Source organism: Vipera berus, assembly GCF_964194415.1.
Source record: "Vipera berus genome assembly, chromosome: 3".
NCBI lineage: Eukaryota > Metazoa > Chordata > Lepidosauria > Squamata > Viperidae > Vipera > Vipera berus.
The window spans coordinates 33,338,585-33,364,291 of record NC_138204.1 but is presented as its reverse complement, the minus strand read 5'-3'; the positions used below and the strand labels follow the sequence as shown (position 1 = coordinate 33,364,291).

General features: G+C 39.3%; 1 protein-coding gene across 2 annotated transcripts in view; it reads left to right on the top strand.

Annotated features, from left to right (window-relative positions):
- Positions 1-25,707, top strand: part of MTCL2 (microtubule crosslinking factor 2) — a 57,376-nt gene that overhangs the window by 30,215 nt on the left and 1,454 nt on the right. For both annotated transcript variants that reach the window (XM_081322866.1, XM_081322867.1), the window contains 10 exons: positions 5,697-6,926; positions 8,069-8,245; positions 9,051-9,176; positions 9,841-10,071; positions 11,798-11,905; positions 15,309-15,476; positions 20,260-20,511; positions 21,527-21,598; positions 22,303-22,373; positions 22,935-24,351. In XM_081322866.1, coding sequence (XP_081178992.1) covers positions 5,697-6,926; positions 8,069-8,245; positions 9,051-9,176; positions 9,841-10,071; positions 11,798-11,905; positions 15,309-15,476; positions 20,260-20,511; positions 21,527-21,598; positions 22,303-22,373; positions 22,935-24,351 — 3,852 coding nt within the window. The remainder of the gene's footprint in view (positions 1-5,696; positions 6,927-8,068; positions 8,246-9,050; positions 9,177-9,840; positions 10,072-11,797; positions 11,906-15,308; positions 15,477-20,259; positions 20,512-21,526; positions 21,599-22,302; positions 22,374-22,934; positions 24,352-25,707) is intronic.

The window sequence follows — 25,707 nt, the reverse complement described above, 5'->3', positions numbered from 1 at the left end:
GCAGTCGTTGCCAAACCAAAAAGTGTATGTTATAGGGCTCTTGTATAATATAGGCACAGATGTATATTTACTAATGCCCTAACATGACCATCTGCTTCGACATGCACTATTTATCAACTGCAACATGCCCTGTAAATAATTTTCACTTGCTAATGAGTGACAAGTCTATCACCTATATGTTGTTGATACAGCTGGTACTAGGTTGCAAAGGAACAAAGCTTATGTTGCAACTATGGGGCAATAATACTTTTACTTTTGTTTCAATGCTATTTAAAAGCAGGCCAACCACATCTTTTAATAGAATGGTTTGATGCTCTTAGTGTTAATGTTTACATGCTCTGCATGGCATTGACAGACCCCAAATAGGTCTGTAATATTAGGAATATATTGTTCAAATCCTCCATGAACAATTGTATCACCAGAAAGATGCAGTGATGCAAAGGAGATAGCTTGATGGCAGACAAAAGAGAGAGGGAGAGAGAGGGAGAGAGAGAGAGAGAAAACAGATTCCAGTCCATTGCATTGAGTGGACTAATTTTTAAATTGAGTTTATACTCTCCCTGAGGCCGGAATTGATGTTCTATTCTGGTTGCAATCCTTTATTTGATCAATAGCTGGGAAAACATAGATGTTTCTGTTGAAACTGGGATATCTTCATGATTTAGGGCAGCTATGTAATTTTGCATTATAACCATGTGTTGACCAGAGAACCTGAAAGGACAGATGTGAAATTGTTTGCAGGCTGGAATAGACTGGGATAGCAATAGCTTTAGAACAAACTATATTGCTCTTCAGTTACCAATATTCTGCTAACGAGACTAGAATTTTGTTTTGCATTCCCAGTGTTCTCGCTCTGTCAGTTTATATTGTTGGTCTATTGAATGTTAAATGAAATAAAGTCATAATTGGGGATCAAGGGATTGAACTTTTGAATATCTATAGAATGATTATGTAGAAATAATAATAATAATAATAATAATAATAATAATAATAATAATAATAATAATAATAATAATAATAATAATAATAATAATAATAATAATAATAATAATAATAAGAAGAAGAAGAAGAAGAAGAAGAAGAAGAAGAAGAAGAAGAAGAAGAAGAAGAAGTTGGAAGGTACCTTGGAGGTCATGTAGTCCAACCCCCTGCTCAGGCAGGAAACCCTATACCATTTCAGACAAATGGCTGTCCAGTCTCTTCTTAAAAACTTCCAGTGTTGGAGCATTCACCACTTCTGGAGGCAGGTTGTTCCACTGGTTAGTTGTTCTAACTGTCAGGAAGTTTCTCCTTAGTTCTAGGTTGCTTCTCTCCTTGACTAGTTTCCATCCATTGCTTCTTGTCCTGCTTTCAGGTGCTTTGGAGAATAGGTTGACTCCCTCTTCTTTGTGGCAGCCCCTGAGATATTGGAACACTGCTATCATGTCACCCCTCACCCTTCTCTTCATTAAACTACACATACCCAATTCCAGCAACCGTTCCCTATATGTTTTAGCCTCCAGTCCCCCAATCATCTTTGTTGCTCTTCTCTGTACTCTTTCTTCACGTGATCTTGATTCTATCCCTCTGTTAATGCAGCCTAGCACTGTGTTGGCTTTTTTGGCAGCTGCAGTACACTGCTGGCTCATATTTAAGTGATTGTCCACTAGGACTCCAAGATCTCTCTCACAGTTACTACTATTGAGCAAGGTACCACCTATACTATACCTGTGCATTTGACTTTTCCTGCCTAAATGTAGAACCTTACTTTTTTCACAATTGAATTTCATTTTGTTAGATAGTGCCCAGTGTTCGAGTCTGTCCAGATCCTCCTGTATCTTAAGCCTATCTTCTGGAGTATTGGCTATTTCTGCCAGCTTGGTGTCGTCTGCAAATTTGATGAGTTCCCCATCTATCCCCTCATCCAAATCATTGATGAAGATGTTGAAGAGCACTGGGCCCAGAACAGAGCCCTGGGGCACCCCACTACACACTTCCTTCCATGTAGATGCAGTTCCATTGAGGACCACGCGCTGAGTATGGCCTGTTAGCCAGCTACGAATCCATCTGGTGGTGATGCTATCTAACCTACATTTTTCTATCTTATCAAGTAGTAGGTTGTGATCTACTTTATCAAATGCCTTACTGAAGTCCAAGTAAATTATCTACAGCATTCCTCTGGTCCACTAGTTTTGTCACTTGGTCAAAGAATGCAATAAGATTTGTCTGGCATGATCTGTTTTTGACAAACCCATGTTGGCTTTTAGTGATAACTTTGTTCGCATCAAGGTGTTCGCTGATTTGTTGTTTGATTATCTTTTCCAGAATCTTCCCAGGTATTGAGGTCAGGCTGATAGGTCTGTAGTTTCCTGGATCTATTTTTTCCCTTTTTTGAATATGGGAACTACATCAGCTCTCTTCCAGTCCTCTGGTAGTTCCCCAGTGCTCCAGGATCTTTGAAAAATATAGTTCAGCGGTTCTGAGATCACGTCTGCCAGTTCCTTGAGAACCTTGGGGTGTAATCCATCTGGTCCTGGTGATTTGAACTCATCTAGGCTGGACAGGTGCTCACTTACCATTTTCTTGCCTATCTTAACTTGCGTTTCTGTTCTGCTTATTATGGCACTGGTTTTGGTAGGTTGAACTGTTTTTTCCCTTTGTGTAAAGACAGATGCAAAAAACGAGTTAAATAGTTCTGCTTTCTCCCCGTTGCTTGTCACCTTCTTGCCACTGTAATGCTTTATAGAGGTACTGTCCTTCACAGCTTAATTTATTGTACTTTTTTGTCCCCCATAGATTCTATGGTATAAGCTCACTATTGTTTGGGATTTTTTTAAAATGTAAGTTACCATGGGTTATATGATTATCTAGAATAATATAAGCTTTGAATAAATAAACAATGCTGTCAAAAGAAAGAAATAATATATTCCCAAACAAGTTTTACTTCAAGCTCAAGTAAGATTGAAGCCTGATTTTGCATACTGCCATGTTTTTGATTTTTAATAACCTTGATAAGAGTTTCCAAATGTCCTATTATAGCATATTTCAAGTTGAGATGCATATTCAGAAGATTATGTGTTACTTTTATAGAGGAACTGAGTATGCTTATTGAGCACAGCTGAAGTCAGCTAGTGATTTATGCCCCAAGCTAAATCCATTATTATCTAAACTTACTGTATGGAGATTGAAGTGTCAGTTGCATGATTTTCAGCATGATTTGGTGCACATAGCCATCCCTGCTGATCTATAAAACCAAACAGGATGGCTCTGAGATCCTGGAAAGTTATGGTGTGGCAGCTAGAAAAAGTAGAAAAAAGTGTCCTGGAAGAAGGCAGTAGCCAACCATTTCCATATTGCTACCAAGCCAACTACACGAATGTGACCACAATTTATCATGGCAGATTATCTGGACCCTTTTCAGTTGGGACTCAGATTGGGATATGGGACAGAAATAGCACTGGCTGTACCTTTAGATGAATTCTGGCATGGGTGGGATGGGGTAGTGCATCGAACCTCATCCTACTTGACCTCTTGGTGGCTTTTGATGCCATTGATCATGGTACCCTTCTGGATTAGCTCAGAGGGTTTGGGGGTAGGTGACATGATATTGTACTGGTTTACTTCCTTCCTTTAGGATCAATTATAGTCAGTAATAATTGGGAAGGAGAGGAGAGGTTTCATCTGCAGCCAGTGTGTGGTGCCACAGTGATCAGTGGTTTCTCTTCTCCTTTTCAACATCTACATGAGGTCATCACATGGGGGTAAGGTGTCATTAGTATGCTGATGGTGGCCAATTATATATTTCTAACTCTGGTGAATTAAACAAGGTCATGAACATCTTAGTTTAGTGCCTGGAGGCTGTAAATGTCTGGATAGGAAAAACAGTTTCAGCTGAACTCTCACAAGATTAACTAGCTTTGTGTTTGGGAACCTGCTGATTCCAGGACTACACAATCTTTGGTGCTGGATGTTGCATGACCTCAAGCAGACCCAGTGCACAAGTCCTCCTAGATTTATGACTCTTGTCCCATGAGCAGGGGGCAGCTATGGCTAGGAGGGCCTTTGCATAGCTTTGTTTTGTATGCTGATTGTGCCTGTTCCTGGATTGGTAGTCCCTGCTTATAGTCACTTATGTTCTAGTCACCTCCAGACTGATTACTGCCATGTGCTCTACATGGGGCTTCCCTTGAACAATATTTGGAAGTTTCATATGATGTAGCTCCCAAAGATCACACCATTTAAATTTGACACATTCATGTAGTTTTCTTAGCAAGGAGTATGTTAACATCTATGTTATATTTTAACAATCCAAACCCCCAAAATTGATGGGGAAAAATAACTTCAGATCTCTTCCCAGTTGATGTTATGTCATCAGAGTATCAATTATGCTCCCCAGAGGTCAGACATGAAAAATATCAAACTGTATCTCCCCAGTGGGAAAAAAAAAACCTAATTCCCCTGTTTAAATCCATTAAGGTAAAGGTAAAGGTTCCCCTGCATATGCGTGCTAGTCGTTTCCAACTCTAGGGGCCGGTGCTCATCTCCGTTTCAAAGCCAAAGAGCCAGCACTTGTCCGAGGACGTCTCCGTGGTCATGTGGCCGGCATGACTAGATGCCAAAGGCACACGGAAAGCTGTTACCTTCCCACCGTAGTGGTCCCTATTTTTCTACTTGCATTTTTACGTGCTTTCGAACTGCTAGGTTGGCAGAAGCTGGGACGAGTAACAGGTGCTCACTCTGTTATGCGGCACTTGGGATTCGACCCGCCAAACTGCTGACCATCTGATCGACAAGCTCAGCGTCCTAACCCACTGAGCCATTACATTAGCCTAATTCCTAAAGGTAGCTCTGTGTTTCATTTCAGTATTAAAGACTCCATTGGAATTGGTAGCTAATAAAGTCAAATAAATAAATGAATAACAACAAACTGAGGAAAGTAGCTTTGTGTCTTTTTGCTGAAGTCTCTTGATATTTGAACTTTTTAAAGAGATATCCAGCATTTGAACAATCAGGACCCAGAAGCAAAGATCTGACATGGAGACATTTATTGAACATAGTTTGTAGGATATGCTCATAATTCCAAGGAAACATAACTACTGGCTTGCCTCAAAGAATAAAAGTGAATTGATCTTTAGTGAATTTCTATTCCCCCCTCCCCCAATTTATGCTATATTTCAATCTGGTGCAATAGAATTTTTGTAATGATAATGCAACAATGCAGTACATTTTAAGAATTGAAGAATAGTTGCTTTTTTTCAATTCTGGCTGATGCGACATTAAGTTGTCAGTTGTAGCTGAATGCTCATAGTGTATTGGACATCTGGAAAGAAGGTTTGAGTGCTTACTGGAGACATTCTTTTCTTCTGAGGGTTTTCTTAGAGCTTTTATTCCATGAGTTATGTAGGCAGGAAATGAACTAATTTTATAACGGTCTAACGGTCACTTTTAATGAGATAATGTTCCTCAAGGGAAAATGAAAATGTTATCCAAGAGGAACTGATCTCGTTTAGGTTATATGAAAACTTCAAGTTCTCCAGCACCAACCCCAACTTTGTCTTCTCAGTATAATATCAATATAAATGTAATCAATTATAGTATGCCAATGTTAATCTTATTGACATGAAAGATCAATAGTCTTTCTAATATACAGTGATTTGTTAAAAGTACTATTTTCTTTTGGTAATGCTTGCATCATTTATTTATTTTTTTGATCCTAGGAAGACAATGCAGATCTCAAATGTCAATTGCATTTTGCTAAGGAGGAATCTGCTCTAATGTGTAAAAAACTAACTAAGTTAGCCAAAGATAATGACAGTATGAAGGATGAGCTGACAAAATACCAGTCCTTGTATGGGGACCTGGAAAGCTCTCTCTCCATAGAAGAGCTGGCTGACTCACCTCACTCCAGAGAAGCTGAACTAAAGGTCCATTTGAAACTTGTTGAAGAAGAAGCCAATATTCTGAGCCGCAGAATAGTAGAGCTTGAGGTTGAAAATCGAGGACTGAGGGCAGAGATGGATGACATGAAGGGGCAGGGAGATAAAGACCTTTTGGGACAAGATATCCAGTTGGCATTCTCCATGGTGAACAATGGAGATTCTGGGGAGAGTGTGACAGAACTCAAGCGGCACTTGCAGTTTGTGGAAGAAGAGGCAGACCTGTTGAGACGTTCATTGATGGAGCTGGAGGAACAGAATAAGCTCCTCATGAATGAGCTCAATAAGTACAAGTCAGATCATGATCTGGATATTACTTTATCTGAGGACAGCTGTTCAGTGATTAGCGAGACTTCTCAAGAAGAACTGGTCACTGCCAAGGCCCAAATCAGTGAGCTTAGTGGCAAAGTTAAGAAGCTACAGTATGAGAACCGAGTGCTACTCTCCAACTTGCAACGTTGTGACCTTGCCTCTTGCCATACCACCCGACCCATGCTGGAGACAGATGCTGAGGCTGGTGATTCTGCCTTGTGCATCCCAACCTCGCTTTGGAAAGAAATTCCTATTGGGGGAGAAAATGATGCAAAGGAGAAAGTACCTAGCAATGGCTTCAGCAAAGCTCATGAAAGCAGCCCCAACCAGCTATCCAAATGTAAAGACTTTGAGACCCTCCTTGACATCAGAGATCAGGCTGCTCTTGTCAGCAAAGCTATTGATGTCCTGATTTCTGATGCCAATGGCTTTACCTCTAGCCTCAGACTTTGCATGGACAACGACTGTGCACAGCTAGTTTTGAGTGAGGCAATGGACAATGAGAATACTACGGACTCCAAGCTGATCAATGCTATATTGATGCGGCTTGGAGTCCTGCAACAGGAGCTAAATACCTTTATGAAAAAAGTGGACGGTATTGGTGGCTGCTTGAAAGATCAGCAGGATTCCCTACCAGGTTCCAGCTCGCAGGATTCCACCAAAGAAGCTCTACGAAAAAGTCATGGTGCTGAATTCCAGGTGAGGGTTTCTCTGAGTTGTTGACAGTGACTCCCTTGCAGTTATTATTGCTTTATTTGCTGTACAGTACTGTTTTTCTTGCCTTAACCAATCAGAACCTGACCCTGTTAATGTAACTTCCTTTTTCTACTTTCTCAGAGTGAAATGACAAACTAACAACTAGTTCACTGCATGGAACTGAGGCCACTAACAAGATAGGACTCTGGTTTAGCAGAGTGTGCATGGGACAGGAGTTTGCCTAGACAAATGCATAATATATTGTAACCGCAACCCAAATCTATTTCATATGTAGGGCAGAAAAATCAAATCATTGCCCTGCCAGAAGGGGACTATATTACAAGATAATCAAGACCTTTTCAAATCACTTCCACATATTGATAGATTTGCCCTGACATAGTACCCATTTTAAAGTAATTTTCCAAAGTCAGTTCAGTAAGAGAAAACATTAGCTTCCAAGGTTTTTGTTTGACATAGTAATTTTGGAGAGGTCGACTGCGATACCTTTGCCATACGGTAAATATAATTTGAGTTTGTCAAATGCGTGCACTTTCCCTGTTTAGAATGGAGAGATGAAAGTATGCTTGAAACTGCACCTCTGGAGACAAACTTTGTGTTTGTCTTGGCTAAGATAATAACCTACTTAGGAATATTCAGTCTTGTAGACCGGACCCTGATGTAGCAAGAGAAAATGTAGTGACCCAAGCTGGATACGAAATGCCTTGGCTCTTGTGGGAAATGGTTTGGGAGAATGGCTGAATTGCAACCTCCTGAAGCACCCTCCAAAATTTCAGAGTTCTATTTTTGTGCATGCGCTGGCCCCCTCTGTTATTCCAGCTAGCCACACCCTCACCCCTAGCACTGCATGGCACCATAACTGGTGTTTGCACATTTTTTCCCTCTCTCTCTCTCTCTTTCCCCCCTCCCCAAACAATCCAGCCCACGTGTCTGCTCATTTTGTGTCTCCTTTTATTTTCCACTTTATCTTCTGCCACAGTAGCGAAGCTCCTCTTCCTCGTCATCCTTTTTGTTGTCTTGTAGCTCTCTTTATTGTTCCTGAGACCCATTTGTTTTGTTTTTGTTCTTTCTTTTCTTTTCTTTTCTATTCTTTTGGTTTGTTCTCATTAACTTGCCCATGCATGCAGCAGTCTGACTTTAGGGAGGCCCCAGACTGGGATGTCGGGGAGAGCAGGCCCTCTGATCTATATCGCAGCCCCAGCAGCAGCAGCAACACTGCCACCATCAATTCAGAAGCCAACATGGGACATGACCGGAGCTACAAGTCATACCAACGAGAAGAGAAGGATTCTTACGTGTCTGAGGTATGTGCTGATGTTCCTAAAGGAAGAGAGGATGGCTGGCTGGGGACTCTGGGAAGAGTTACTTGGCTGGAAAAGTATTACTTAATTATATATAAGAGAGGAAAAAAAATAAAGGCAAAGTTCTCATTCATCCACCTTTCCATTTTCAGTTCTGCTAAATCTTTGGGAAGAGCCAAATTGGAATATGTAGATATTTACATGTCAGAGATCTCAGTAATCAGCAGTATGTTAAGCTGAATACATAGATAATAAAAAAATGGTTCACTCTGGTGTTCATCCTGCTTGATGGGTTACAGCACTGTGTTGGCTGCAGATCATGATGTTTCAGCCAGCATAATACATTGGGAGAGCACCCTAGTGAGGCAAACTGAAGTATAAAATAGAAAGGATTTGAAGGAAGATTTGCTGACTTCTTGTGCAAAATTACAATTTGAAAGTTTTCAATTGCAGGTTTAGAATATGCAATAAACTGAGTACATGGGGCCATTGCTGACAATTTTTCCAGATTCTTCCTTTTATGTTACTTTCTAGAGTTCTTATATATAGTAATTGTTATATTAAAGCACATAAAGATACCTCACTGCAAAGGACAAGTCTTAGATTTGTGCACAAAGATACGTAAAATGACAAATGTCGCTCCCTCTGTATCATAAACAGCTTTTTTGGGCATCTTCTCCCAAATAGCATAGAGTTATTGGGGGTTTGTCACGATACCTCCTCTGTGTCATGGTTCCGATTAAAAAGACACATCAATGCAAACATTGACACTCTGATTACAGTATTGGCTGTTATATTGTCCTTGCAGATCAAGGAACTGCAACTAGTTCTTTCTGAAGCTAATGAGAGTTTGAGGGGCCTACAAGAACAACTTTCCCAAGAAAGGCAGCTAAGGAAAGAAGAAGCAGAGAACTTCACACAAAAAATCTGCCAGGTTAGTGGTATTTGTTTGGAGTCATCTTCTGGGATCCAAGAAGAGCTTGCAGCAACTTATCAGAGAGACTGGTGCAAGCTTATTCCTTATGCTGCTTCAACCATTTTGCAGTTGGATGCAAGCACAAAATAATTCTGTTCTGCTCCCTCTGGTTGCCAACAAATAAGTAAATGTTTTTATTTGGTATCTCTGGATGTTGGAAATGTATTGCCATGAATCAGGCGATGGCAAGTGTACAGTGATACTTTTCTACTTGATAAATATTTGATGATTCTCAGGTGTTAACTAGAATTTGTGGAATGAACCCTAGATACTTCCAAACAAAGTTGGACTGATGTCTGAAAGCTTTGGTTATTTCTTTCTCCCAAACCAGCCTTATTCTGAAAAACATTGCCCAGAACATTTTTAATAGTTGAAATTCCTCTCACTGTATTTTATTGCCATATGCTTTAAACATTTTTTGGTTTTCCATACCAAGCATTTCAAATATTTTTAAAAAGAAAACATTAGTGAAGGAGAAGAAAATATTCATGCTTCCCATACATTAGATTTTTCTTGTCCGCACTCTTGGTTACTTTGATTCAATGTGAACTGACTTTGCTGGCACACACACACACACACACCCTTTGTGTAATGTTCTCAGTTTCTTCCCATGTTTCATCAGTTAAAGGATGATCACCAGAAGGCCCTCCTGAGAAGAGAATTTGAGCTGCAGAGCCTGAACCTTCAGAGGAGATTGGAGCAGAAGTTCTGGAGCCAGGAGAAGAACCTTCTGGTACAAGAATCCCAACAGTTCAAACAGAATTTCCTGCTTCTTTTTATGAAGCTCAAGTGGTTTTTGAAGCATTGGAGACAGGGGAAAACCTTGCAAAATGAAGGCAGTGATTTCTTGGAGGTATAGTAATGTTTGACCATGAACTTCTATATCTGTGTAATCAAAATCTTCAATTGACATTAACAGAGATAACTGTGACATTTGCCTTGAGTGTACTCTGTTGTTTTGTTAACATCTTTTATCATCTTGGGACAAGGTTGGGTGCTATCATAGTTTAGGCTCTGTCAAACATTCAGGGAATGGACCTTTTTTAATTTTTTAATTTTAATTTTTTTAATTTTAATTCCATTTATATCCCGCCCTTCTCCGAAGACTCAGGGCGGCTTACAAGCTTAGCAGTAGCCTTCATTCTATGTATATGCCTGCTTATTAGGGCTTTCGCCCCCCCCCAAGCAGCATTATTACAAAGTCAGCTTATTGCCCCCAACAATCTGGGTCCTCATTTTACCTACCTTGGAAGGATGGAAGGCTGAGTCAACCTTGAGCCTGGTGGGATGCGAACCTGCACTAATTGCAGGCAGCTGGTGTTACTTAAGGAGGCATTAGCCCACTGCTCCACCAAGGCTTTTATTCCTTCCTTCTTACCTTTTTTTAAATCATTCACTCTTTGAAGGCAAGAGTTATTATCTAGCTCAGGGGTAGGCAACCTTGGCTCTTTTATGACTCGTGGACTTCAAATCCCAGAATTCCTGAGCCAGCCATACTGGCTCAAGAATTCTGAGAGTTGAAGTCCACGAGTCATAAAAGAGCCAAGGTTGCCTACCCCTGAGCTAGCTTTTGGCATTAGATAATTTTCTCAATAGTATATCTTGGTGAAGGTCAGCAATTGAGATGCAAGGCTTAAATCAGCTTTGTTTAAATTCTTCATGCATATTTTAAATTAACTTTGGCTAGAACATACGTTCTATTTATCCTCCTCTCTGTTCTGAAAATGGGGTATTTATGATCTTTAACACACTGTAAAACCACAGTTCACTCTAGATCATCAACAAAGCCAGTAGGGAGAGATGTGACACTTCACCATTTGGAGGGGTTCTTATTCCTACTCTACTGCAGGGAGAACAATCACAAGTGACATAAAAAGCATGTGGAGACTTAGATATGCATTTTTTACTTCATTAAATTATGGTATGGGAATGAATCTGCAGGGAGGCTTTTTCACGAATGTGGAGAAAGCACATTATATGAAGAGTTGTGTAGTAGCATCTCTACCTTCCTTGAAATCTTGTTAGCCTCATTCTTGCCTGCCTCCATATTACTTTCCACACTAGGTGGAAAGGGAATTATTTTACCTGACTGATAAGGTTTTATTGAATTGTCTTGGCTCTGGACATAAGGAGACGCAAGGCCACATTAGATGAACAAAACAGTCTCTCATCATTATCAGAGCAACATATTCATGCTAATTTAAATAGAATGCATAGTTTGTGTGCAGCTGAAAAATGGCAGGCTTGGCAACAACAGCTTCTTTATATGCCAGTGTACTGTCAAGTCCCAAAGGATGATTCTTTCCAGGCAGAAATGTCTAGAAAGGTGCCTGGTACAGAAACATGAGAGAGAGGGTGATACCAAACATAGCTGTGATGACATGGCATGAAACATCTCTGTGTGGCTGCTGCTTATTGTAGCATCCCACTTTGAGGTACAGGCTTGATCTGTTGACAGTTCTCAACCTGTCACCTCTGCTTGAAGGGTCCAGTAGGCTCTGTACTAGCAGGTTCTTTTCAGACAACAAAGCAGGCAATTTAGTTATGATAGGCCCCTACTCACTGTTTGCTCTTTTTAGGTGAATAGCATGAAAGAACTATATTTGCTGATTGAAGAAGAAGAACTGAGCCCACAGCAGCAAGCAGATAATAAGACATACACAGGAGATCTTTGGTCCCAGAACATGGTAAGATGGAATAGGAGACCAATGGAATAAAGAATCCATTCTGTATAGAATTTGTGATCATTTACATTCCCTCTTAAAAACACTTATTGTTTGGTACATCTCTGAATTAGTTGAATTTGAATGTATGAGCTGACTGACTGAAAAATGTGCTGTCTGAAGTGACGCAACAGTTTTGTTCATGGCAGCTATGCAAAACTTTCATATCACCACAAACTGTATGCTTTTCCTGATGACTTTACCCATTCAGATGTAATCAATATTCAGCTATCAAAGTATCCTAGCCCATAATCAAAGCAGCCATATCCCATCTGAGATTATGATGAAAAAATCTGCAAAAGCATTTGTGCAAAGAAAAGTTGCAGCTGAGGAGTGACACGGTGAAGCTCCAGAGATTCAGGAATATATAAATCTGCTTGTTTTTATCTTTCATTGTTTTCTTTGTGAACCAAAAGTTTCATTCACAATATGCATTCAATACCCAAGTATATGTACAAACTCAAAGCTTAGCCTGGCAGATTAGTTTTGAATTGGTCTCAGAAAAACTCTGAAAAACTGAGATACTGTATCCACTATGCATATTATCTTATGTAATGTGCCATTCCCATCTATTTCTATAAGTTACAAAAAGGCCTGGCAAGTTCCAGATAATTAGCCTTCTCATACTTTTTTTGCACTTTGTAGCTGAGTGTCATCATTTGATTCAGTTCAAGTGTTTTTGGAAGCCCTTTGTGTTAGAAACCTCCATTTCATAAGCTACAAATTATAACCATAAACATCTGTTTTTATGACATGCTTTGAGTGGTCTTATGTATTTCATCTTTCCTACATCTCGATTCACAGCCAAATGCATAGGAGACAGTGCATATAGTGTATATGATTCAAACAACTGGAAATTAATACATATAATAATTACATGGGATGTTGTTAACAATATGATAGTAGAGAGAGCACCCTTGTGACATTCTGATGGTCCAATTTTCAGTCTTGGCATTTCCAGATAAAAATATAGATGGTCCATATAAAGTTGCATGCAAATCTTTAGGCACTTCTGGTTACATTGGATATTTTAGTGAACCTCTAAATGACCATGAGCTTTCTCAGCCTCTATATAGTACAAACACAACATCTTTTCACAAATTGGAACGCATGTTATTTAAGTGTGATTGTTTTCAGATTGTATAAGAAAATAAGAGTTTGATGATGAGCATTGAAATTTTTATGGCAAGGGAAAAAAATTCCATGAGTTAAACATAAGCTGTTAGAAGATGCAAAGGAAAGAGAAGGATTGGATCTACCTAATTTTAAATTATATTTTGTATCTTGTTGGTTAGTTTGGATGAAACAGAGGGCATTGCTGAGAAATAGAAGGCCTTTGGAATTAGAAAGGCATGATCTGAGATTTGAGTGGCATGGATATTTGTGGTATAACAAAGCTAAGGTTAATGTAGATTTTAAAAATCATGATATAAATACAAACTTAGGTGGTGCCCAAAACCCCTTTGTGGCTTTCTACACAAGAAGCATTTTATAGACGAGAAATGATAAGTAAACACAAATGGTTAACTTATTATGAGATATTAGAATTCTTTCAAGGGGGCTGTAAAATAAAATCAAGGGGAGATTTGGTAGCAGATGGATATACTAGTCAATTGATTTCTTACATACAATTATTATAAAGATTTAATGTAGACAAATAATGTATGATTTTTGAACACTGTAATCTGAGTTGGTTACAAATACATACACTAATTTAGAGGATCTTAAAGATTAATATATAATTGAAACCAGAGACTTTTCTTTAGGGATTGATGAACAAACAGATGGAACAAAGTCACAGAAATTTGTTTTTTATACATAACTGCATCAAAATTCCTATATGTAGAAAAGTGGAAAGATTCAGTCCTACCCACAATGGAGGAACAGTTGATGAAGATGATGGAACATGCCGAGATGGCCAACCTGATGTCCTTAATTAGAGAGTGAATATCTATATTGATGGGAAATCCCTTATAGATTTTTTTGTGTAAAACAGAAAAAAAGCAAATTTGCAATTTATGATTAGAAGAAATAGATAATAGGAAAAAAAGAAAGTTGTTTTCTTGTAAACATAGAAACATTTTTATTGATACTTATGATTGCTATAAAGATAATCAGAAGCAAAAAATGAAATAATTGCATAAAGTATGATGGGCAGGCTTTCCCTACTATGTTCAAAAACTGTTTTTACGTTTATAGCCCACCAGGGCTTTTTTTCTCATAGAACGCCCAGAACAGAGTTCTGGCACCTTTTTTGGATGGAACCTTGTAGGTTAGGCAAGGCAGGTTGTATAACATGTGTGAGTTCTGGCACCTTTTTTTTTTTTTTACAAAAAAAGCACTGTAGCCCACCCTGTCTTCAAAGAATTTATAATAGTAAAAAGTGTCTCCTTCCCTGAATAATAAACCTTTGAGGTAGGTTAGTTGAGAGGGAATGATATAGTCAAAGCAAATTTGAATTTTGGGCACTTTAATCCTAGTCCAACAGCATAGACCAGGGCTTTTCAACCTTTTCACCCATTGTACCACTTTTAGGATATGGCAACTTCCGAGTACCACCAGTCGCCTATCAAGGTGTCAAAAACTTGATGACCAAAAAAAAAGAAAAAAGAAAAAAGGGATGAAGTACAGGTAGTTCTCGACTTACAACAGTTCACTTACTGACTGTTCGAAGTTACAATGGCACTGAAAAAAATGCCCCCCAAGCCACAGCCGAGCAAGACACCTGCCTGCCCGCCCAGCGGTGCTCTTCCTCCTGTCCGAGGTTTTCACTGTTGTGAGAATTTCTGTTGAGGATTGACAGCGGGGGTGGGATGGGGGGTTGGTTTTTATTCCCCCCATCTGTTGGGTGGTTGCAGCAGGTTTTGGTCACTTCACATGACCCTGGGACACTGTGACCGTCATAAATATGAATCAGTTGCCAAGCATCTGAATGTAAATCATAAGACCCTGGAGATGCTGCAACATTCCAGCTGATCGGCGCTTCTTCTGGGCTCAGCAGAAGCACCATGATCAGCAGTGAGCTCCAGCTGGAGCCTGGCACTGATCCTGGGGCTTCCACTGAGCCCTGACAGCCTTGCAGCTCCAGCCATCTCTCGGTTAGGCTTGTGCGGTGCTCATTCCTCTCTCTCACTGCCACTTTTCTAGGATGGTTGTGTACCACCTGCCAGGTGCCAATGTACCACAGGTGGTACCCGTACCACTGGTTGAAAAGCTCTGGCATAGACATCATACCACCTTGCTTTTCAACATTAGCATGTTGCTCCTTCAAAATTCTTTCTTTTCTTTGTGAAACTGATATAGTTTGGTAATGTTTTCTTCATTCTACTATAAGAACTTCATATTTTTGTTTTTGTAATTTTTTTAGCCCAATGAATATACCAAGACCTTGTCAGATATGAAGGTGATCTTGAAGGAGCTGTGCACAGAACTACGGGAAGAGAGGAGAGGCATGAATGAACTGCAGCAACAGTTTGCCAAAGCCAAAGCCACCTGGGAGATGGAGAGAACTGAACTCAAGAGTCTTATCACTCAGGTTAGAATCCAAGAAACATGTTTAGCACCAGATATCAAATTAATCAAATAAAAAACAGTTTCTCCATTGTAATGTAGCAACATATAGATGGCAATTGCTGTGTTTGTAACTGCTGCAAAGAAGATTGAAAGATGCTTCTTTAGATAGCTTTTTTCTTGCTTTTTTGTTAGTCTTTATTTTTTATTTACTCTTTTATAATCCTTTCCTATTCATCTATGTTTTTGTAGTTTTTAAAATCTTTGTAAAATCTTTTAATAAAAGATAAAAAATGGAACTTATGAACTGAGTCTTAACAGTGTGAATAATTTTGAGGATCCTGGATATAAGAGTTCTAATAAGCCTTGGTTGTCTGCTGTCAAATCCCTAATTGTATTGCTCTTGTTCAGAACAAGATTCAGAACAAATCTGAAACTTCTGCTATAAAAAGGAATGCAACCAGGATTCTTTGGTTAGCCACAGAGTAGGCTTAAATGCTCCTCTTTTTAAAATAATCTTTTCTGTTGAGAAAACTGGTGAACAAAATTGTTGGTAAAATAAACTAGTAAAGCCAGAGACTGGAAAAAGTAACTTGAAGTTAAAAGAGAGAACATTTAGTACAGTATATGTACACAGAGGGGATTGTTTAGATCAGGGGTCTTCAAACTTGGCCCTTTTATGACTTGTGGACTTCAACTCCCAGAATTTGTAGGAGTTGAAGTCCAGAAGTCATAAAAGGGCCAAGTTGAAGACCCCTGGTTTAGATTAACATAATAGGAGATGCAAGAGAAATCCTCTTTTCCACAGTAGTCTTGAATAGTGGATGTGGAATTAATTGTTTGTCCCAGCCAAGCTGACTGCCTTGAGATATACTATCAAACCGGAAGTTGTAATATTATTAGACAGGAAACACAGTAAACTGAGAAAGGCTGTTATATGGTTATCTCAGCATGTGGTTTACTTTCCTAGGCTTTGGGGCAAGAAACAGCATGTCATTGTCATCAATGTACATCTAGTATATTAAAATATATGTACATATGAATTATACAGTATATTTCAATATGCATAAAGCTGTGTTCCTTGGTTATTTTGAAGATATTTTTTTAAAAAACTTTGGTTGTTACTACAAAAGCAGTCATTATGTGCAATGCTTCTGCAGATGCTTAGCGTTGTCAGTGTTTTAGCCATTGAATCTAGAAGCCCTGACATTTACTTGAGAGGTGGCTATCCCACCTGCCTCCCTGTCCGCTTGCCTGATTTGTGAACATTAAAAAGCTATTCTATTGCATCAACTGGAATATTTTCAAAAATTAAAGATATAACATCAAAGATAAAACAAACAGGATAATTGCATAAGAAAACTGCAAGGAATAATATAGATACTATAAAACATGACTTAAAATATCAATAAAGCAACAGATAATAAAATTTAGAAGAACAACTGTAATATCAAAAGTAGACATTCCTAGTCTAATTCCTTCCACCCATCCACCTCAACATGAGGCTTTCCTGATAGATAAAATTGCATTGTAGTTCATATAGAAGTTGTCCAAAGTTGCTAATGAGTTGTAAAGAGGTGGGCAAATTGAAAGAATAGGTTTTGTCTCCTGGATTTTGATGTAAGCACAAAACCAGAGAAGAAGCAACTTCCGTGAGCAGAGATTTTCTTCGCCCATTCGGTTAAGGCGAGCAAATAAAATTTTCACTAACAAGTTTTAGGTTAGGTTACTCACATCAGTTGAGAAATTACCCATAAGCTGTCTCTGCAGTGCCCAGACTAAAAGAATGAATTTCAGCCTGCTGTTACAGAAGACAAATAGATGCAAGAACATAACAACCTGAGAAAAGCTGTTGGCTTTTGGAAGACTCCTCCTTTTCAAGGTTATAATGATGAAACCCCAAGAAATGACCCACTTGTTAGTAATTTACTCTGGAGACGCCATTATTAGATTTTTCATGGATTCCCCCAGATGCCTGCTACCAGTTACTTACCCAGAATGGCATCTGCATTAAACTGCTATTATTCATAAATGTAACTATCTTGTCCAATTATTATCTGAATAGAATAATTTCCTCTTCAGCTGTCTGAGCTGTCAGTTTGCAAGGGAGCCTGGGGACAAGTCTTTTAGAATTCATTCACTCTTCTCTGGAGCTGCTGCAGAAGGGCAGAGCTGTGGCCTTTGCAGCTTGTGTTTCACCCCTGTGTCCTTCACATCTTAGTCTCTGGTTGCACAAGTGTACTATGAAAAAGAATATTTGGATTATGCTTCATTTGGAAATTCCTCATTACTACTTGTCTTTGCTTGCTTAATCTCTCACAATGAGAGCAGCGGTCAGGCAAGACTCAAGAGTCAGACTGTTAACCTCCCCCCCCAAGGATTCTCCCTATTTTCAAGCTAATTTTCCTAAGCAACAAATTATTCCACAATTTTTAGTTAGTGTCTAATTAGCTTCACTTCTAGCAGTTTCATCAAATGCTGCAATCTCACTTTCATCAATGGATTTTTCTGACATCTGGGTGACCATATCTCCATTCCATTAGGCATATGGCTTGAGGTGAATGTCATGAGTTTGGGGATTTGCCTGCATCAAGAGAACCGAATGAGCTCATCGTTCCCAAGACTTCATCACATGCTCTGTTTAGGATTAGTATTTGCTTTAGTAATGTCTTCCTTTTTAGTAGCCTTTCTTAATAGCTGTACAGATTTACAGTTTGACAGAAATATGGATTTAGGACTCAGATGGATCTATTCTAATTATTTGTTATTCATCACTTTTCATCCTGATTTGGCAGTGGTCCTGTTATTTGTAGATTTTGCTCACAGTTTGTTAAGAGTTGGAAACTAATTCCCTAATAAAACCTTTACTTCCATCTGTTACAGGAATAATGTTTTTGTGTGATATCAGAATCTTGTCTCTTATCTTACTATTCTGAGATAAAAGTATGTATTTTTTTCTGCTTAATTTCCAAGAAAATCAAGCTTATCACATGATTCCTATCAGGGCAAGGCAAGGAAGGCATTTCTGGTATACTTTTTTTCTTTTGGTGAACAGCCAGATATTGTGAAGGAAAAAGGGAAACAATTCTTGCAGTCCAGTAGAATATGGGACTATGAAAGGCTTGAGTCTTACCTCATTTTGACTGACTAATCTATCTTTCTTTTCTGCTTTGGAGGAAGAACATGAAATGCTTTATCTCCCTAGATCCTAATCAGTCATTTTTGCCTTAAAATCATGGAATTAATCTGTTTCTATTCCTGCCTGACTTTATGGCTTCATGAAGGACAACTCCAGCTTAGTCTTCCTTTGAAATCTATAGAAAATATATGAACTTAAGAATGTGATATTGCTGTTGTAGTCTGAGACTACAGATAGGTTTTTATTTCATTCATAAATTCCCAGGAGCTCAGAAACTTTATGTCTATGGAGATTTTCAGTCATCCAGGTTATAGTTGTCCCAAAGATGCTTTTTCACAAGGCAACTGGACTTTCTTGTTTTTCTTTGAAGACGTTTCGATTCTCATCCAAGAAGCTTCTTCAGCTCTGACCGGATGATGGAGAATGTTTCCCCACCATCCAGTAAGAGCTAAAAAAAGCTTCTTGGATGAGAAACAAAACATCTTCAAAAAAAACCCCCAAGAAAGTCCAGTTGCCTTGTGAAAAAGCATCTTTGGGGTAACTCAGAAACTTTAGAAACTTTACAAATGACATGAAATCATATTGGCAAGAGGGGAAAAGTGATAGAGCAAATTAGCAGCATCAAATTAAATTTGGAAGAAAGAAATAAGAGAAAAGGTGATTAAAGCAATCCTAATCATGGCGTGGCCTGGTACTAAAAAAATGAATTACTCCAGGAAGTGAATTTGGCAGTTTTGGTGCCACCCAGCTACCCACACTATTCTCTATACCAGTGGTGGTGAACCTATGGCACGTGTGCCAGAGGTGGCACTCAGAGCCCTCTCTGTTGGTACGTGCACCACTGCTGCCAGCAGCCGGTCCATCAGGCCATCACACTGCCTGGAGGAGGAGCCCCGCCCAGCACAAAGGAGGCAAAGTGGCCAACTAGCAAGCTCAAGCAAAGCTGGTAGAGCAGAGGTCCCCAACCATTGTAGATTGATGGACTGGAAGAAAAGGGAGGGGGAAGCATTTTACATGCATGCATGCACGCACGGGGCTACGAGCATGCACACACTGCAAATGGGGTAGGGTTAGTGCCTGCATGATACTAGCCCTGCCCCGTTCTTGCATGGTGCAGCGTCTTGTATTTGCACCCTGCAGTGCTGCGGCGGTCATTTTTGCGCCTTGCAGAATGGTGGCCCATTTTTGTGCCCCCAAGTTTTGCGTGCCAGAGGCAGCACTCAAGAGGTGCCTCCCTGCCCTCCCCCCGAGGGCACCACAATGCTGATGCGGTCCTGGCACTTTGCGATAAATAAGTGCGTTTTGGGTTGCAGTTTTGGCACTCGGTCCCATTACGATGGGATTACAATGCTCAGAATTCACAGCTTGCATAATCTTAGTAATTTACTAATCTTGTTGGGGAGTAGCAGTTCTAGCTCTTGATTGCTGGTTTAGTTTGGCTCTTCCCACTTTAATCCCAGGATTTTGGAGGATAGCCTTCTCCAGCCTGCTGCCACATCACATGTCAGACAATATCATTCTAATCTAGAATGACTGCTTGGAGGGGAATAGGTCGATAACAAATGCTTTAAAGAGGGAAATAAGCCTGAAGACTGAAATGGTCTTGCTCATCCAGAACTGCAGCTGCCAATACCTTACTTTTAATTAGTTTTATTTTTTGTCCTTGCAGTTAGAAACTAAGACTGGAAAAGGTCCAGCAGAACGTGCTCTTTCTGAGTGGAAAACTGCTCTGAAGAGGGAAAGGGAAGAGCATCAGCATCTCCTAGCTGAATCATATAGTGCTGTTATGGACCTGACCAAGCAACTTCAAATCAATGAGAAGAACTGGGACCAAGAAAAGCTGGAACTCTTGGACCGTTTTAAGGATGAACAGCAGCAGGCAGAGCAACAGGTGAAAGAACTGCAGAACACAATTAACCAGGTAGGAAACAAGAATGAGTGTGAAATTTGTTTTGTCCTCCTAGCTCACTTTTTCTTCTTCTTCTAATAAGCATGATTTTAATACCGGATACTGGACAAGAAGTCAAGTGTCTTTAAGAATATGCATAGCCCAAAATGGCTTCTTGAGTTCAAATAGCTGTTTAGCATTGGAGTAGTAATTCATAATTTTTGGATCCCCACTTTTTTTCTTCCTATTCTTAGGACTGTTGTGAGGAGGCAAACCACCTGATCCCTATTAGAGAAAGGGCAGGATGAAAATATTGTGTACATAACAATAAACAATGTCAAGGTGCCGGAGCAGGCATCTCTGTGCTTAGTGCTAAAAATAAAGTAAATCAAATTATCCAATTCTTGTGAGATCATGCAAAAGAATGCCAAAATGGTACATACATTGGCTATATAGATTGCCAGGTGCACTTTCAGTGAAATGGCTGTTTTTTCATGACATAGTTAACCTTAGTTCATCAATCCCCTTTTTGCAGCATATGCCAGTAGTACATATGATAGATGCACAGGGAAACCAGGAGTTCTTCCATCTACCTCAAAAACAGCTAAGAGAATGTCACTTACTAAAGATGTTTTTTTAACATTACCAAATGACTAAAGTAAAAACTGTATGGTTGACTTGCTTTGAGTTGGCAGCTCCATGGGCAAAGTTGGGAGATGCTTACTTCCTCTTTCTGAATCTATTTGATATGCCATCTCATCCTTCTGGTTGTGAGCTGCATGTGAAAAAGACAGCAGAGAGAGAGAGAGAGAGAGAGAGAGAGAGAGAGAGAGAGAGAGAGAGAGAGAGAGAGAGAGAGAGAGAGAGAGAGAGAGAGAGAGAGAGAGAGAGAGAGAGAGAGAGAGAATCAGAGTTCCTAAAGCAGTTGTGATTTTGCCAAGTCAGGAGGTCTCTGCAGATATTGTTAAAGCAGATAAGAATATGAAGGACAAATGAGTGCTTATGAGCAGGCTGAGCACTTGTTAACTTTGTTTTGTAAACTATTCAGCTTCAGAAAGGTGCCAACCGATGGGCCTTAAAAGCCTCTGAAATGGAGAAGCATGGTGGTAGCTGGAAAGAGGTAAGCTGAATAAACATTACTTTATTCTAATTACAAGATTTATAAGAAGGACCGATATTGGGCTTATTCTTATGATTTAGAGGCTGCCCAGTTCTGGATGGCATACCCTTTAAAAGCAGGAAACATTAAAATAGGAGTACAAATCATATGCATCCAGAAGAAAAAGGCATACTTGAGTAATAAACAGAAATCGTATAGGGACTCGATAACCAACCCCAAGAACTGGAGAACAACCAGTTTTCAATCACTTTTTGAGCCTTTTAAGTGGGAACCTTATAGTATTGTTCTTGAGACAGAGAATTGGATATCAGCTGTAATCATAGGCTGGAAATAAAGGGTAGGTAATGATCACATTCAGAGATGTGAACTTGCTAATGTCTTTTGACTAGATCTTTGACTAGATCTAGGACTAGATAGATCTTAGTGTGATCCAGCAAGCAAGTAAAGTTTAAGATTCTTTCTAAGAAACAGATAACATTTTTGGAATTCTGGATCTCTGGGTTATACTTCCATTACTCATGTGGTTCATAATTATTATCAGGAAGAAAGTGTCTTCGAACTCTTTTGGCTATTTAAAGGCAAACAAGTAAAGTTTTAAATTCACATAGAGAACTGATACGACTTTTACTTTATCTGAGTTTCTCCCTTCCTGACACAAAATCATAAAAGCAAAGTTGATAAAAGCTTCTTTTATATTTTTTCAGACCCTCAATGAGAAAATCACTGACAAAGAGATGGCTTCTGAAACTGATATCAAAGGAAGTAATTTAAAAAGGTAGGATAACTGTTGACAGATGACCAGTCTATTTTTCAGTGGACATTTACATTTCATATTCAAAAGCATATTTTAAACAGAAGATGTAGTGTTTTTATTATTTTCTGCACACATAAGAATCTGTGTCTTATTCTGATGCCATTGATAATTTGTATATTAGCATAAAATATCATTTTTGTGATCAAAAGAAAGTAGCATCTTACCAATAACCCAGAGCATGGTAGTGCTTTTATTCTACTCCCATGCTGAAAATGTCATTTTGATGATGGCACTGTTTTTAAATACAGAATTATTAATAGAAGCACTGAGTTTTCTCACTGGCTAAATAGCATAAAGCATGAGAAATGGAATCAGGTCTGCAAATTCTACCTACTTTCTGTTCATTGTCACAACAACACCTATTTTTGCTACATCCTTAGACATGTTAAAAGATTAATTGGAAAATGACAGGGAAACTGACAGAATTGACAGGAAAAAAAGTAGACATCACATAGGTAGGACACATAAAATTCTCAGTCCGAAAGTTAGGTTGTTACTCATTGCTTTCTCTTGTCTATTTAGGACAAAGTCAGTTTCCTCCATGTCTGAATTTGAAAGTTTGCTTGACTGCTCTCCTTATCTTCCTGGAAAAAGCAGCACTGTGATCATAGACAATGCCCACAGCAGAAAAGGATCTCCAACTACACAGAAGATGCCAGACTCTACTGGGATCACTCCTGAGAACTTTGCTTGTGTGAACAGTAAGCAGCCTACACCCCTGGTTTCAGAGAAGCTGGATGCTTCCCCTTGTGAATGCATTCAGACAAATGACTTACCTACATTGGAACAGACCCAGAAACAAATGCAGAGGAGCTACACAGCTCCAGACAAAACTGGGATCCGCATATACTATAGCCCACCTGTTGTACGAAGGTTGGAATCTCCTCTAGTGCACAACAGAGAGGAGAAGATCATGGTTGAGCCTGGTTTTCTGTTCACAATGGCTAAGCCCAAGGAGGAGTCAGACAGCTCAGAAAACATGTATAGTCGATGGTTGTGTAACTTTTCCAAGCAGCATCGGGAATTACTTGATGGTAGTGCTGTTAGTGAGAAAGCTGTAGCTCCAGTGTCCAAATTCCCACCATCCCTGCATGACCTTGAAATTTCTGGCAACATGAGTGATGACATGAAGGAAATCACCAATTGTGTTCGTCAAGCTATTCGTTCCAGTTCCCTTGAAAGAAAGGTTAAGAGCACCTCTAGCCAGACAGTGGGATTGGCCAATGTTGGTACCCAGACTATTCAGACGGTCAGTATTGGCTTGCAGACAGACATACCCAGAGGAAGCATCCACAGTAGTAAGAGCTGGTCTCCACGAAGTTCTTCCCTTGTGTCAGTGCGCAGCAAGCAGATTTCAACATCTCTGGACAAAGTCCATTCCAGGATTGAACGGCCCTGTTGCTCTCCCAAATATGGTTCTCCCAAACTCCAAAGAAGATCATCATCTAAACTGGATAATTCCAAGGACCGAAGCTTGTGGAACCTCCATCAGAGTAAGCAAAATGGCTCAGCCTGGGCTCGGTCCACCACTACTAGAGACAGTCCAGTTCTAAGCAACATTAATGATGGCTTGTCTAGCTTATTCAATGTTGTGGAGCATTCTGGGAGCACAGAGTCCATATGGAAGCCTGGATGTCAGGAAAGTAAAGCCAAGCCAGAAGCACCTAAATATGGTTTAGTGCAAGAGTTTTTCCGGAATGTGTGTGGTAGAACTCAAAGTCCCACTTTGGTTCCTGACAAGAAAGAGCCAGTTGGAGGGGACAACAGTAACAAGAAACCAGAACCTTCCTCAGCAATGCTCCAGCTTTTGGAAAACACCTCTAAAAAAACTACAAAGCAGAGCTGCAATGAGGAACCAAAGCTCTCCAGTCTAAGCCAAGGAGGCAAAGACAGAACCTTAAAGGAGACTGATGCTGTTTCTGCTACTATTGCCAACGAGGTAATATTTATTACAATATATGGAATATATCTCTTAATAGCAGAAGCAAATCAGTTTCTAGCCCCCTTCCCAATGAATTAAAATATATCATATAGGATATTTTCCATCCACTAACAATGTGAAGGCCAAAACACAAAGATGTCAATGGCTTTCATAATATTTTGGTGTAGACTGCACAGTAGTTTAAAAAAATTCAGATGAGTCTGGCAATCATAACTGTCTAGGAGGCTTGTGGAAGATACTTATTCTAACTGCATGAAACCGAGGAATGTATTAATATGTGCCTTTGACACTTCACTTTTTTCCAGATCAGGATTAATTTATAGTCTGGACTGGGGGTCTGCAGTCCTGACAACTTTAAGACTTGTGGACTTCAGCTCCCAGAATTCCTAGACATTGATTTCAATAACTACTCTTCTTCTTTCATGCAATGTCTGTTTTAGGAGTGATTACCAATAACCTGAAGTAAAGCCCACTAGGTATCAGGCGTACTTATATTAGAGGTTGGGCATATATTGCAGCCTTAATTACCTTTTATATATTACATTTTATTTGTCCAGAATAATTTAAATATACAATCTTTGACAAATAGATCTAATTTCATACTGGATGTATGTGATGAGATAAGAGTATTGTAGTAAGACTTACTCTTTCCAGTTTTTACCTATTTCTTCTCTGGGCTTCCTTGCTATATCTATCAATTTTTCTAGCTGGGAAGCCTACGGAATCTCTCAGTAGTGCATTAATTTCTCTCTCTTGGTACACTGCTACCTTCTATTTTGCTTTGGGGTACCTTTATTTCCTCCCAGCCTCTCCTGGACTATCCCTTAGATTAGATACTAATTAATATCTAATTAGTACTAGATTAGATACTGTCTACTATCAGTTGGGTTACATGTATGTTCCCAGCAACTCAACAGTGAGAGGAAAGTGGTTTCTAAAGAGCAATGCTGGAAATTAGCAAACAGTAAACACAAAACAAGACAAATTTGTAGCCTGTAGTAAAGATTACACAGAGAATAGAATGAAAATAGGAAAAGTATACAGAGCTATAAATACCAACTTTCTGCACAAACAAACAAAAAATAAACTTTACTTACCTTAGCTTGTCACTCTTCCTTCCTTCATAAATTCTTTCATGAAAAATGAACATGCAGTTATAGCTGACAAGTTTTTTCACTGAACAGTTCTATCTCTTTCTTTTGCCAAGAAAAGGGAAACTAACTTTACGTAGTTGAGTACAGCAGGCCTCAGTATGATGTAGATGAGAGCACAAACACAGCATCCTGCATAAAGGAATTTACTGCTATGGGTAATGTGAAGTTTCCTGCTCTTAACCACCATCTCAAGTCTTCA